Source organism: Megascapheus bottae, chromosome 15 (genome assembly GCF_031878675.1).
Source record: "Megascapheus bottae isolate mThoBot1 chromosome 15, mThoBot2.hap1, whole genome shotgun sequence".
NCBI lineage: Eukaryota > Metazoa > Chordata > Mammalia > Rodentia > Geomyidae > Megascapheus > Megascapheus bottae.
The window spans coordinates 44,215,279-44,227,721 of NC_143523.1; the positions used below are offsets into that span (position 1 = coordinate 44,215,279).

General features: G+C 51.7%; 1 protein-coding gene across 2 annotated transcripts in view; it reads left to right on the forward strand.

Moving 5' to 3' along the window:
* Unc5b (unc-5 netrin receptor B) overlaps positions 1 to 12,443 on the forward strand; it is a 73,606-nt gene that overhangs the window by 59,973 nt on the left and 1,190 nt on the right. Inside the window, exons 5-16 of one of the 2 annotated variants that reach the window (XM_090346497.1) lie at positions 617 to 797; positions 1,472 to 1,639; positions 2,295 to 2,459; positions 2,614 to 2,646; positions 4,271 to 4,465; positions 4,670 to 5,059; positions 5,590 to 5,677; positions 7,210 to 7,378; positions 7,485 to 7,718; positions 9,819 to 9,968; positions 10,351 to 10,515; positions 11,393 to 11,574. In XM_090346497.1, coding sequence (XP_090202623.1) covers positions 617 to 797; positions 1,472 to 1,639; positions 2,295 to 2,459; positions 2,614 to 2,646; positions 4,271 to 4,465; positions 4,670 to 5,059; positions 5,590 to 5,677; positions 7,210 to 7,378; positions 7,485 to 7,718; positions 9,819 to 9,968; positions 10,351 to 10,515; positions 11,393 to 11,574 — 2,120 coding nt within the window. The remainder of the gene's footprint in view (positions 1 to 616; positions 798 to 1,471; positions 1,640 to 2,294; positions 2,460 to 2,613; positions 2,647 to 4,270; positions 4,466 to 4,669; positions 5,060 to 5,589; positions 5,678 to 7,209; positions 7,379 to 7,484; positions 7,719 to 9,818; positions 9,969 to 10,350; positions 10,516 to 11,392; positions 11,575 to 12,443) is intronic. The other variant, XM_090346498.1, reaches the window with a different exon arrangement.

Sequence of the window (12,443 nt, forward strand, 5' to 3'; positions counted from 1 at the left end):
CACCCTTTATGACTGGGAAACATCACTGGGGCGGGAAACTGGTCACCAAGGTTTGAACCCAGGGAGCAACCACTGCTGGAACTGTTTTTTGTTTTTGTTTTTTCACTGCTGGAACTGTTTTTGTTTGTTTGTTTTTTTGTTTTTGCCAGTCCTGTGCTTGAGCTCAGGGCTTGAGCACTGTCCTTGGACTTTCTCAAGGCTAGAGCTCTACCACTTGAGCCTCAGCACCACTTCTGGATTTTTCTAAGTATGTGGTACCAAGGAATCGAACCCAGGTCTTCGTGCATGCTAGGCAAGCACTTTAACTACTAAGCCAAACTCCCGGCCTGGAACTGGTTTTTGAGGTTAATGATGGAGGATTACTGCCAGCTAACACCTGAGCCATGGATGTCACCCTTACCATGGCCCTGGGGGTAAGCACTATTTAGTTTTTCATCTTAGAGTTGGTAAAATGAGGCCCTGGCTGATAAATCTGCTCTCCAAACTACCAAGCTGGTAAGGTCCAGGTAGGAATAATGTTCTGTTCCTGCTCAGACCCCTCCCGCATCTGCAAGGCCCCTGCCCTCTGTGCAGACAGGCCATCCTGAGTCCTCACTGCCTTTACCCTCCTCCTTAGGTGGAATGGCTGAAGAATGAGGACATCATCGACCCCACCCAGGACACCAACTTCCTGCTCACCATCGACCACAACCTCATCATTCGGCAGGCCCGCCTGTCTGACACAGCCAACTATACCTGTGTGGCCAAAAACATTGTGGCCAAGCGCCGGAGCACCACAGCCACCGTCATTGTCTATGGTGTGGATGCTTACTAGGGCTGGAAGAGAGGAGGGGGTTCCATGTCCCACCCCACCCTATCCAGGAGGCTGGCAGGACCCCTGAACAGTGGGGAGGTGTGGCAGATAGAGGGCAAGATGGAGCAATCTAAGTCACATGGAAAAATAGGTGGTCAAGTCAGGCACTCCAAGATCCCCAGACAGGAGATTCCCTACTTCTAGGGAATTGTCTAAATTGTTCTGGGCAGATACCCAGACCTAGGGGACAGTACAAGCTGATACCCAGACTTAGGGACAGTCAGTCCAAGCAGAGTGAAGATTCTCCCCACTCCTCCAGGAAGCACAATGCTGCACATTGCTCTGCTGTTTCTTTGGGCCATAGATGAGGTGATTGTAGAATGTTGTAAAAAGACTGCTATCCTGGGATCCAGTCCCAGGTCCCATGCTAGGGCCCCCATATCACACTGGGTGACCCTGGGTAAGCATTGGACTCTTTGCCCTTCCATTTGTCTCTGCATGACAGATCAGGGAGGAGTCAGAGAGCTCAGGTGCTCTTGGGTGTCTGCTGGTGTTGGGGTTCCTAGCTCTACGGATGAGATGGCCTTAGCAGAGTGGCAGTGGCCTTGGGACCAGGAATTCTCGGGACCAGGAATTCTCAGAACCAGGCCAATCAGGTGGTGTCTTTCATCCCCACAGTGAATGGTGGCTGGTCCAGCTGGGCAGAGTGGTCACCCTGCTCCAACCGCTGTGGCCGTGGCTGGCAGAAGCGCACACGGACTTGTACCAACCCTGCCCCACTCAATGGGGGTGCCTTCTGTGAGGGACAGGCCTTCCAAAAGACTGCCTGTACCACTGTGTGTCCAGGTAGGTGAGCTGGCCAGGTGGTACCCTGCTCATGCCCAGCCCCTTCCTTCTGTGTGCTGTGTGCTGAGTCTGGACACCATTTCTATGGCACAGATAGGGGCTCATACGAGGCCCTCATTCAGCTGCACAGACTGGCCTGGGTGCATTGTCTTCTAACTTCTGCTTCTGCCCAGGGCTGCTGAGAGGTGGAAGCTCTGAGCTGCTTCCTAGGGGCAGGCTCTTCTTTCACACCTCCAACTTGTGTTTGAGCTGCCAAGGTCCTAGTGCCTTCTGCACATAACTGTCAGGGTGCACCTTGTCCCCAGATCCTAGTCTTGTTAATAGTCTCCTTTTCGTTGTTTTCCCTTTGTGTGTCTCCTCTGTCCCTCTGTCCTTACCCATACAGCCATTCTATCCTATTCGTTGTGCCTGTGTGACAGTATGGTTTGTTTTACCCTGGATTTGTATCTTTCTATACTGTCTGTGCCAGCGCCCTCAGGCATATCTGTGTTCCTTGTCCCCTGGGGACATCTGACTGCTCATGGGTGTGGAGGTGCCTGGACATGTGTGGGTTTTTCTGAAGTAACCCACAGGTGGCCTGGGCCCCTCCTCCCTGCTATGGTGTGTGTACCACGTGCATTGCAGTACTCTACACTCTAACTGTATGCCCCTGCAGTGGATGGAGCATGGACAGAGTGGAGCAAGTGGTCAGCCTGCAGCACAGAATGTGCACACTGGCGCAGCCGTGAGTGCATGGCACCCCCGCCCCAGAATGGAGGCCGTGACTGCAGTGGGACACTGCTTGACTCCAAGAACTGCACAGATGGGCTGTGCATGCAGAGTGAGTCCTCGGGCACGTGTAGCCTTAGGGGGTGGGGATTCTGGAGCCAGGTGAAGGCCCCGCCACAACCCCACATCAGCCATCTCATCTCACCTGGTCTCCATCACCTTCTGTGCCATCTGTGTCATTGTCTTCCCTTTATTTCCCTCAACAGATAAGAGAACTCTAAGCGATCCTAAAAGCCACCGTAAGTCCCATTTCATAGCTGTCCTTTCCTGGGGGTGGGGCAAAGGGTAGGGACTGATAGTGATGGATCCTCTTCCAGTTCCCCGATGCACCCCATCCTTTCCCTGTGCCCCATACTGCTATTGTGGAAGGCTGATAGGACCCTTTCTGCTGAGAAAGGGCCTAGGTCACCCCTTAACCCATTACACAGCAAGAAATAGAGTCTCAGGGAAAGAGAGGACTTGCCCAAGGAGTGAGCCAAGACCAAGATGGAGTTGAACCTAAATAGTTTTGTGACCAAAGTTCGTTTTTAACATTAGGCCTTTCTGTCTGGGACAGAGTCAGGGGACATTGCCACTTCTGGTTACCCTAGTGTCCCACACTAGACAACCTCCCCCATATACCCTGCAGATGGGCCTTGTCTCCCAAGACATCTGCAATGCTTACTGCTCTATGTCAGCTCTCAAGAGGCTTGTCCTCCAGCCCCTAGGGGCCAAATTTCTGCTTCAGTAATATCAAAGTAATAAGGCCTCTTCAGCAGATTGGCCGTGGTAATTAAAGCACAATTTCCAAATAATTCCGGAATCAAAATCAGCATTGAGGCCCTCTGCCCAGCTCACTGGCGGGGGGCAGGCTGGTGACTGATTGGAGACCATTAATCACCAGGCAAGGGGGCCCCCAGTGTGACTGGATGTTAATATGCACAACCAAGCCTACTGTCTGCCAGGGCAGAGCTTCCAGAAGCCCAGCCCTAGGAGATAGGGGAGGGAGCTTCTCTGTCAGCTCTTGGGTTCCAGGGTCCTCCAGAGAGCCCCAGGGACAGATGGAAGGACTGGCAGCCTTCAGAACTGAGAAGACAGACATCCAGGTTAGGGAGCCATAGCTATCCATGCTGAGACTCAGGCTGACCCATCCAAGGAAGTGGAAGACCTAGACAGAGAGAGCAAGCCTGTTTCTCTCAGAGCTCCTAGGGCAGGAGAGGGTAGACAAGAGCTTCCCAGAACTCCCAAAAGAAACAAGGGAGAAGAGCAGTCATCTTACTGTCTCTGAACTAACCAGTATTATAGCCTCTTATTTAAACTTAATTTAACTCTTATTTAACTTAATTAAAACTCAATACACTTACAAATACAACTCCTCAGTTGCCCCAGCCACGCCTTTTAGTTGTTTAGGAGACACACAGAACTGGTGGCTACATACAGGACAGCACAGAACATCCACAGAGAATTCTATTATAGCCTTGGACCTTGACCCTTTCCTGCCTAGCCATAGGTAGTTATTTTCACTGGAAGCCTCCTGTGGGGTAGTGGGGTTGTAGCCCCATTCCTATCCTCCGCCCGCCTGTTCACGACCTCTCTATCCACTCATTACCTTACGTGTCATCTCCACTTCCTCCTCCCCCAGCTCAAAGTGTCTACTTAGCAAGATTTCAGGGAGCCAGGACCTGTGGTCCTGTGGCAATGGCTGCAGGCTTGGAGTGATGTTCTGTAGTCTAGTCTCAGCTCTGGGGTTGAGGGTTTGGCTCAGTGGTAAGAGTGCTTGCTTAGCATGCGCAGAGCCCTGGGGTCCACCCCCAGCACACCTCAAATAATAACCACAGGAAAGAATAGTAAGTGATAGCTGACGTAGCCCTCCTGTCCCTGCAGTCCTGGAGACCTCTGGGGACGTGGCACTGTATGCAGGCGTGGTGGTGGCCGTCTTTGTGGTGGTGGCAATCCTCATGGCTGTGGGGGTGGTGGTGTATCGTCGCAATTGCCGAGACTTTGACAACGACATCACTGACTCCTCCGCGGCCCTCACTGGTGGCTTCCACCCCATCAACTTCAAGACTGCCAGACCCGGTAAGGACACAAAGGGATGGTGGGTAGGGACAGAAGGGCACAGGGCTCCTTTTTCCCCTCGAGGAGGGCTCTCCAGTTTGCCCAAAGCCTTCTGTGGCTTTGGTAATTGAGCCTTTTGCAGCTGGACATAAGTGGGTCAGGAGGGCTGGGGGGGTCTCCAGCCCTATAGCAAGGAGCGCTGACTGTCACCCTTCACCTCTGCAGGTAACCCACAGCTCTTGCACCCATCTGTGCCTCCTGACTTGACAGCCAGTGCTGGCGTCTACCGTGGGCCTGTGTACGCCCTGCAGGACTCAGCTGACAAGATCCCCATGACCACCTCGCCCTTGCTGGACCCCCTGCCCAGCCTCAAGATCAAAGTCTACAATTCTAATACCACCAGCTCAGTGCCTGGCCTGCCAGAGGGGGCTGACCTGCTGGGGGTCCTGCCGCCTGGCACATATCCAGGCGATTACCCCCGAGACACCCACTTCCTACATCTGCGCAGTGCCAGCCTTGGCTCCCAGCAGCACCTGGGTCTGCCCAGAGACCCAGGAAGTAGTGTCAGTGGCACATTTGGCTGTCTGGGAGGAAGGCTGAGCATCCCCGGCACAGGTAGGCTTCTGCTCTGTCAATCAGCCTGGCCTCAGCATGCCCCTCTGGGTAGCCGTGGGACCCACCCAGTAAAGACAGGGCTTCCTGATCCCATCACTGAGAGGCAGAGAGAGGCTAGACAGAAGAACATAGGCTCAGCATGGTCTCATTAGGGCACAAGAGCCCAGGACCAGCCAGCCACTCTGGAAGCCCCAATTTCTCTGTTAACCTTACAATTCCCAACAACATTAGAGAATGGTCTTCTAGTACCTAGAAGGGCAGGGATGCCCATGCACATTTTAAAACTAGCCATTGGCACCTCCCAGAACCCTGACTTAAACCAGGAATGGGGCCAACACCAGATCTTCCAACCCTATAGAAATGTTGAAAGACCCCTGTGTTCCTGAACAGGCCAGCTGTGGTCCAAGACAAGACCCCCAGAGAAAGAGTCTTTCTCTTTATGCATCAGCTGGAGCCAAGCCCTAACCCTGTTCTTCTCAGCTCCTCAACTTTCTCCTGCCCTGCCCTGATGCCCTTCCTCTCTCCACTAGGAGTCAGCCTGCTGGTGCCCAATGGAGCTATTCCCCAGGGCAAGTTCTATGAGATGTACCTACTTATCAACAAGGCAGAAAATACCCTGTGAGTAGAGACCAGCCCTGGCCTAGCTTCCCCTCTTCTTCCTGCTGCTGCCCCATATGAAGTTCAAATGTCAGCTCACTCCCACTCCCCACACCAAACCTGGTTCTGACACTAGAGATCATCTTCTAGGGACAGCATTGATCTATCTTACTGTGGCTATATTTAAAGCACACGTGGTTAACAATGTAAGTCATAAAGCAACTGTAGTTCACCAACTATCTGCATGCAGGCTGGCATCCTTGCAATGTAAGTTTCATAGTTAATAGGAAACACTAAACATCTCAGTACAAAGATAGAGGACCTCTGTGATTCACACAGACACTTGTGCATGCAGTGATCAGGATATATTCTTATTTGTAGTCAGTGAGAACTGAGATTGGAGGATTTTTTTTTTTTTTTGGTGGTGGTGGTGGTGGTGGTCCTGGGGCTTGAACTCTGGGCCTGGGCATTGTCCCTGAGCTCATCAGCTCAAGGCTACTACCCTACCGCTTAAGACATAGTGTTACTTCTGATTTTTCTGGTGGCTTACTGGAGATAAGCGTCTCACAGACTTTGTACCTGGACTGGCTTTGAACCACGATCCTCAAATCTCAGCCTCTTGAGCAGCTAGGATGACTGGCGTGAGCCAGCACACCTGGCTCCAAGGATTTTTTTTCTTAAAGAATTTTCAAGATTTTTTTCCTCCCAAATGTTAACACCTTTTTGCCTCAACATGGGCACATGGCCCAGTTCTCCCAAGCACATTGGCAGGAGTGTTGATTGGTACCAGCTTTTTGGAGGGAAATTTAGCAACATTTGTCAAAAGAGATTTGGCTGTGAGAATGTTACAGTAGAAAAGCAATAGCCCTGCTGGCTGCAAGTGGCTCACATCTGTAATCCTCGCTACTCAAGAGGCTGAGATCTGAAGTTAACAGTTCAAAGCCAACCTGGAGCCGAGTGCAGTGGCTCACGCTTGTAACCCTAGCTACGCAGGAGGCTGAGATCTGAGGATCATCTTTCAAAGCCAGTCCTGACACAAAAGGACCTGAGACTCTTATCTCCAGTTAACCTCCAGAAAAGGGGAAGTGGGGCTGTGGCTCAAGGGTAGGTCAGTAGCCTTGAGCTGAAGAGCTCAGGGACAGCACACAGGGATAGTGCCCAGGCTGAGTTCAAGCCCCATGACCCACCAAAAAAAAAAAAAAGAAGTCAACCTGGGCAAAAATGTCAGTGAGACTCTTACCTCCAATTAACTACTAGAAAACGGGAAGCAGCATTGTGATTGAAAGTGGCAGAGCACTATCCTTGAGCAAAAGAGCTGAGGGACAGCACCCTGAGTTCACACCCCACAACTCACTAAAAAAGAAAAAGAGCAACAGTCCAAATCTCAAAACAACTCCAACATAGATGCCATTTTCTCAACTCCACTCCCAACCCCCATGATGCCTTGGGTTCCCGGACCCTGAGCCTAAGAAACTAGGCTTGGGAGGGGATTGGGAAGGGGGAGGGGAGTGATCCTCTTGCAGCCTGCCCTCACTGCCTCCCTCTACTTTCAGCCCACTTTCAGAAGGAACCCAGACAGTATTGAGCCCCTCAGTGACCTGTGGGCCCACAGGCCTCCTGCTGTGCCGCCCCGTCATCCTCACCATGCCCCACTGTGCCGAAGTCCGTGCTGGTGACTGGATCTTCCAGCTGAAGACCCAGGCCCACCAGGGTCACTGGGAGGTGAGGAGCCCAGGCTGAGGCCAGCCAGATCTCCTAACCTGCCCCCTCTCCTCCTGGCCCATCCCAGGTAATGACCTATTCATTCCAACCCAACTCTACTTTGCAGGAGGTAGTGACCCTGGATGAGGAGACCCTGAACACTCCATGCTACTGCCAGCTGGAGGCGAGGTCCTGCCACATCCTACTGGACCAGCTGGGCACCTATGTGTTTACAGGGGAGTCGTACTCCCGTTCAGCAGTCAAGCGGCTCCAGCTGGCCATCTTTGCCCCAGCCCTTTGTACCTCCCTGGAGTATAGCCTTAGGGTCTACTGCCTGGAAGACACACCAGTAGCACTGAAGGTAGGGCCAGCCACAGGGCCACAAGCTCTGGCATCTTGCAATTACATGGTTCCTTCCAGCAACCCTCCTCAGGGCCTCCTCCACCATCCCCCTTGACTTACTCAAGCATTTCTGAAACATTCACATGGCACTGACCCCTCAGGACAGGGGTGAAGGCCACAGCTCCCACCTGACCAGACTCTGGGCTGGAGGTGACAGAAATCTGTTGAGAGCATAGATAGGGTTTAAGAAGGTAAACTTTCAGCTGAGCTCCAGAAGACAAAGCTGGTGCTCTGGGTAGAGAGAGGAGGGTATTCCAGACAGGCAGAGAGATTTCTGCCCTGCCAAGGCTGGTGCATAGTTGACTCTGAGGGACCTCTATAGGGAGCTGTATGTAAGGATGAGAGAGAGAGAGCTGGACAGATGGAGGACATAACCTCCCATACCAAGGAATTTGGAAACTATCTAGTAAGAAGGTGGCTAGACCTAGAAAATGTCCTTTCTTTTTTCCATTTTTATTTATCTTTGTGTGCAAGGAGGGGAGGGAGGAGATGTGCTGGTCCTGAGGCTTGAATGTAGGGCCTAGGTGCTATCCCTGAGCTTTTTTTTTGCCTTAGGCTGGGCTAGCTTTCTACCCCTTGAGCCACAGCTCTACTTCTGGTATTTTGGTGGCTAATTGGAGCTAGGAGTCTCAAAGACTTCCTTGCCTGTGCTTGAACCATGACCCTCAGATCTTAGCCTCCTGAGTAGCTTTGGTTACAGGTTTGAGCCACTGACACCCACCTTGTTGGTTGTTGTTATCTGTTTTGTTTTGTTTTGTTTTGTATGAGGCTCTCTTCGTAGACCAGGTTAGTCTTGAACTTGGAGTTCTCCTGTGCCAGCCTCCCAATTTCTAAGTAAACAGAGAAGGCTGCAGGTGTGCCCTACCATGCCCAGCTTAGAAAATGATCTCTAAGAAGCCCCCTGGCTGCACTGCAGGGGTGGATAGGTGAGAGTCACAGAGGCCAGTTGGAGAGCAGGGACAAGTAGAGGGGGTTGACTCTGTTTAGTCAGTAGAATGGCAGGCTGGGCAAGGGGAGGAAAATCAGGCTGTAGCAAACACAGAAGAACAGGCTCCCTCTTAAGTGAGGGAGCAGTGGGGTCAGTGAGAAGCCACTGAGACAAAGGGTAGGAGAAGAGAGCCTGAATCTGTAGCCTAGTGATAGCAGATGGGGAACCATGTGTAGGCATCACCCACCCCACCTCATCTGCCTCAAAGGCCCTGCCCCTTCCTTCCCCTAGTCCCTACCCTATTTCTAGGACCTGTCTCATCCTAGCAGTACTTACTAGAAGGGAACAAACTTGGTTTTAAGTACTTTCCCTTCATTCTTCCATCCACCCCTCCTCCCCGGGCCTCCCCTGCCCTGGGCTATGTCCTTCCCTACAGTTTAATATAATCTCCCAGTCTCCTGTGACTTGTCTCAGACTTCATGCTGTGAACTGATGCAATCTGGCTGAAAGGGGCCCCATGGGAAAGTGAGCATGTCTCTTCAGGATCGGACAGCTTGGACTCCAGAGGGCCCTGAAGGGTGGGAGGCCCTGGGTAAAGCTTTTCAAACCATACCCCAATGCTGGGCCTTCATGAGTGTCCACCTTGGCTAAAGAGTGATGGAGATCAAGAGGGAAATTGATGGCATTCTTGAGTTTTTCAGTTCCCCCATCCATCTGTGCATCTTCCTCTTAATCTGTCCATATATTCAGCAGTCCACAGACCATCCGGATAGCACACATCCATTCATCCTGTTATCTTTCCTTCCAAATATCTTTCAGTGCTGACACTTGCCATGTCAATACAGCCTTCTATATATCTGTCTTTCTAACCATCCATCCATGTATTTTGTTATCCATTCATGCATCTGTCATTCTATCTATAAATCTATTTTCTGTCCTGTTGTCTATTGGTCCATCTATTTTCTGTTTATCCACCCATTCATTTATCTAACTAAAACACTCTCTAGATAGGTCAAATGAGTCCTGTGCTCTGTGCTCAAATGAGCTGGCTTTCGCCTCCCAGTTTGCAACAGAAAGGGCACAGGGGCCAGGTGTGATGTTATTTCCCCCTTCCCACTGCCCTGCCCACAGGAGGTGCTAGAACTGGAGCGGACTCTGGGTGGCTACTTGGTGGAGGAGCCCAAGCCCCTGCTATTCAAGGACAGTTACCACAACCTGCGCCTCTCCCTTCACGACCTCCCTCATGCCCACTGGAAGAGCAAGCTGCTGGCCAAGTACCAGGTGAGGGTCGTCCTGGAGAGAAGTTCCTCCTAGGGGTGGCCCAGGGAAGTCCAGCCCCCACCAGGCCCTCCCTCCGCACACAGCCTCCCCACTCCTATCACTCCTTCTCACTAAACTCCATATGTCCCCCCATCCTCGGGCTCACCCCTAGATTAGCAGGCGCACGTATCTGCTTTGTTTTTTGTCTCCCATGTGCCTCTTTACCAGCTTCCTTCTAAAACCAAGGACCTGACATGACGCAGCCATCTCAAAGGCCCTTGACCAGGTCCTCTGCCCTGAAGTCCCAGTCCTCCATGAGGCTAGATAGCACTCCCTGTGTCACCCTCTTGAGGGGAGATAGGCAGCTAGCCTTGCCTGAAATACTCTCCCCCACCCCCCGCAGGAGATCCCCTTCTACCACATCTGGAGTGGTAGCCAGAAGGCCCTGCACTGCACTTTCACCCTGGAGAGGCACAGCCTTGCCTCCACGGAGTTTACCTGCAAGATATGCGTGCGGCAGGTAGAAGGAGAAGGCCAGATATTCCAGCTGCACACCACACTGGCCGAGGTGAGGGTCAGGACTCCTCGGTAGGGCTGCAACATGCCAAGGCACAACAGAACTTGCTCACTTAGGGCTCACTCACTCTGGGTACCATCTGGGTGTGGCATGTACACAAGTGATACACAAGCCATAGTTGTGCTGGTCTCTGTCAGAAAAATAAGAAGATTTTAGGGGAGGCAAATATGATAAGACTGGATTTGAACCCAGGTCAGTCCTAGAACCAAGTTATGGTTCTTAGCTTCCATAAATCCAGACTGGGCTGTAAAACCCCAGGCCATCCAAGGTGCCAATGCTAGGTATTCTCTTTTAAGATAAAGAACACTGGAGCCAGCTGTGCCACTTACGAGCACTTAAACCTGGCAAGTCATTTCCCTTCAATAGACTTCATTTTCCATGGGTATAACAATGGGTCTCTCTTGATGGAACTGTAACCCAGGCTCTTCACTTTCCTAATTGGGAGTCTGGGGCCTGGAGTTTGGCCTAGTGGTAGAGTGCTTGCCTAGCATGCATGAAGACCTGGGTTTGATTCCTCGGCACTACGTACATAGAAAAAAGCTGGAAGTGGTGCTGAGGCTCAAGGGCAGAGCTCTAGCCTTGAGAAAAGTCCAAGGACAGTGCCTGGCCTTGAGTTCAAGCCCCACAACTGGCAAAAAAAAAAAAAAAAAAAAAAAAAAAAACCTAATCGGAAGTCTTCATCAGCATTGTGGGGTGTTTGCATGAGCAAAGCACTGAGGTGCCCTATAGCCCCTGGCCTTGGCCACTGAGCAGCACACAGACCAAAGGGAAAGAGGAACTTGAGCCTCCATGATCTTAAGAGACCAGGGTAGCAAAGCTGCATGTGGCCAATGGTGACGAAGCTCACTCTTGCCCCTGTGCTTCCCAGACACCTGCTAGCTCCCTAGATGTCCTCTGCTCCGCCCCTGGCAGTGCTGTCACCACCCAGCTGGGACCCTATGCCTTCAAGATCCCTTTGTCCATCCGTCAGAAGATCTGCAACAGCCTTGATGCCCCCAGCTCTCGGGGCAATGACTGGAGGCTGTTGGCACAGAAGCTGTCCATGGACCGGTGAGTATCCCAAACCACACCCCAGCCTCCTTCATCCTCAAGGTCTGGGAGGCAGGGATCCCAACAGTCCTGGACCAGCTCAGATGTATATAGGCCACCATTCCTGGGTTTCTGTGTATTGGGTCTGGGAACTCTTTAATGAATGTCATGCCCAGCCCCCGCCTACAGGCCAGACAGGCTCTAGAAAGGAGTGGGGCTTTCAAAGATGGCTGAGCTGAGTTCTTACATAGGAGAGTTAGCAGGACCTGAAAGACTAGGAAAAAGCTTGGTATGCTAGGCACCAGCCTGTCACCCAGTGCCAATCTGGCACCAATTCCAGTGATAATTATGGCAACGATAAGCAAAAGAAAGGCAGCTATAGGCCCTGGCTTTATGTGACCTTAGTTCTTGTCTGCTCCGCTTTTTGTCACTATGATGAATACCTAAGACAAACAGTTTAAAGGGGAAGGGTTTATTTTGGCTCACTATTTCAGAGGCCCTAGTCCATGGTTGGCTGGTTTCTTTGCTATGGTTCCAAGGTGCTGGCTTGTGGCTAGGAGCCTGTGGTGGAGCCAAGCTCCTCACCTCATGGCAGACAGGAACCAGGGTCGGGGGGGAGACAGGAAGGAACCAGGGCAAGAGGCCCTGTAATCACATATACTCTCTCAGTGATCTACTTCCTCCAATCTGGCCCTATTTTCCATAGTTCCACCATCTCCTAATAGTCCCCATTCGTGGGGACTTGATCCACTGATAAATACACAGAGCCTTGTGATCCAGGCACTCTTTAAAAGTCCCACCTTGGAACACAGTTTGCATCAGAGAAGGAGCCTTCAATATATAAGCCTTTGGGAAAAGAGTAAGGCAGATACTTTGTATCTAAACAGTAA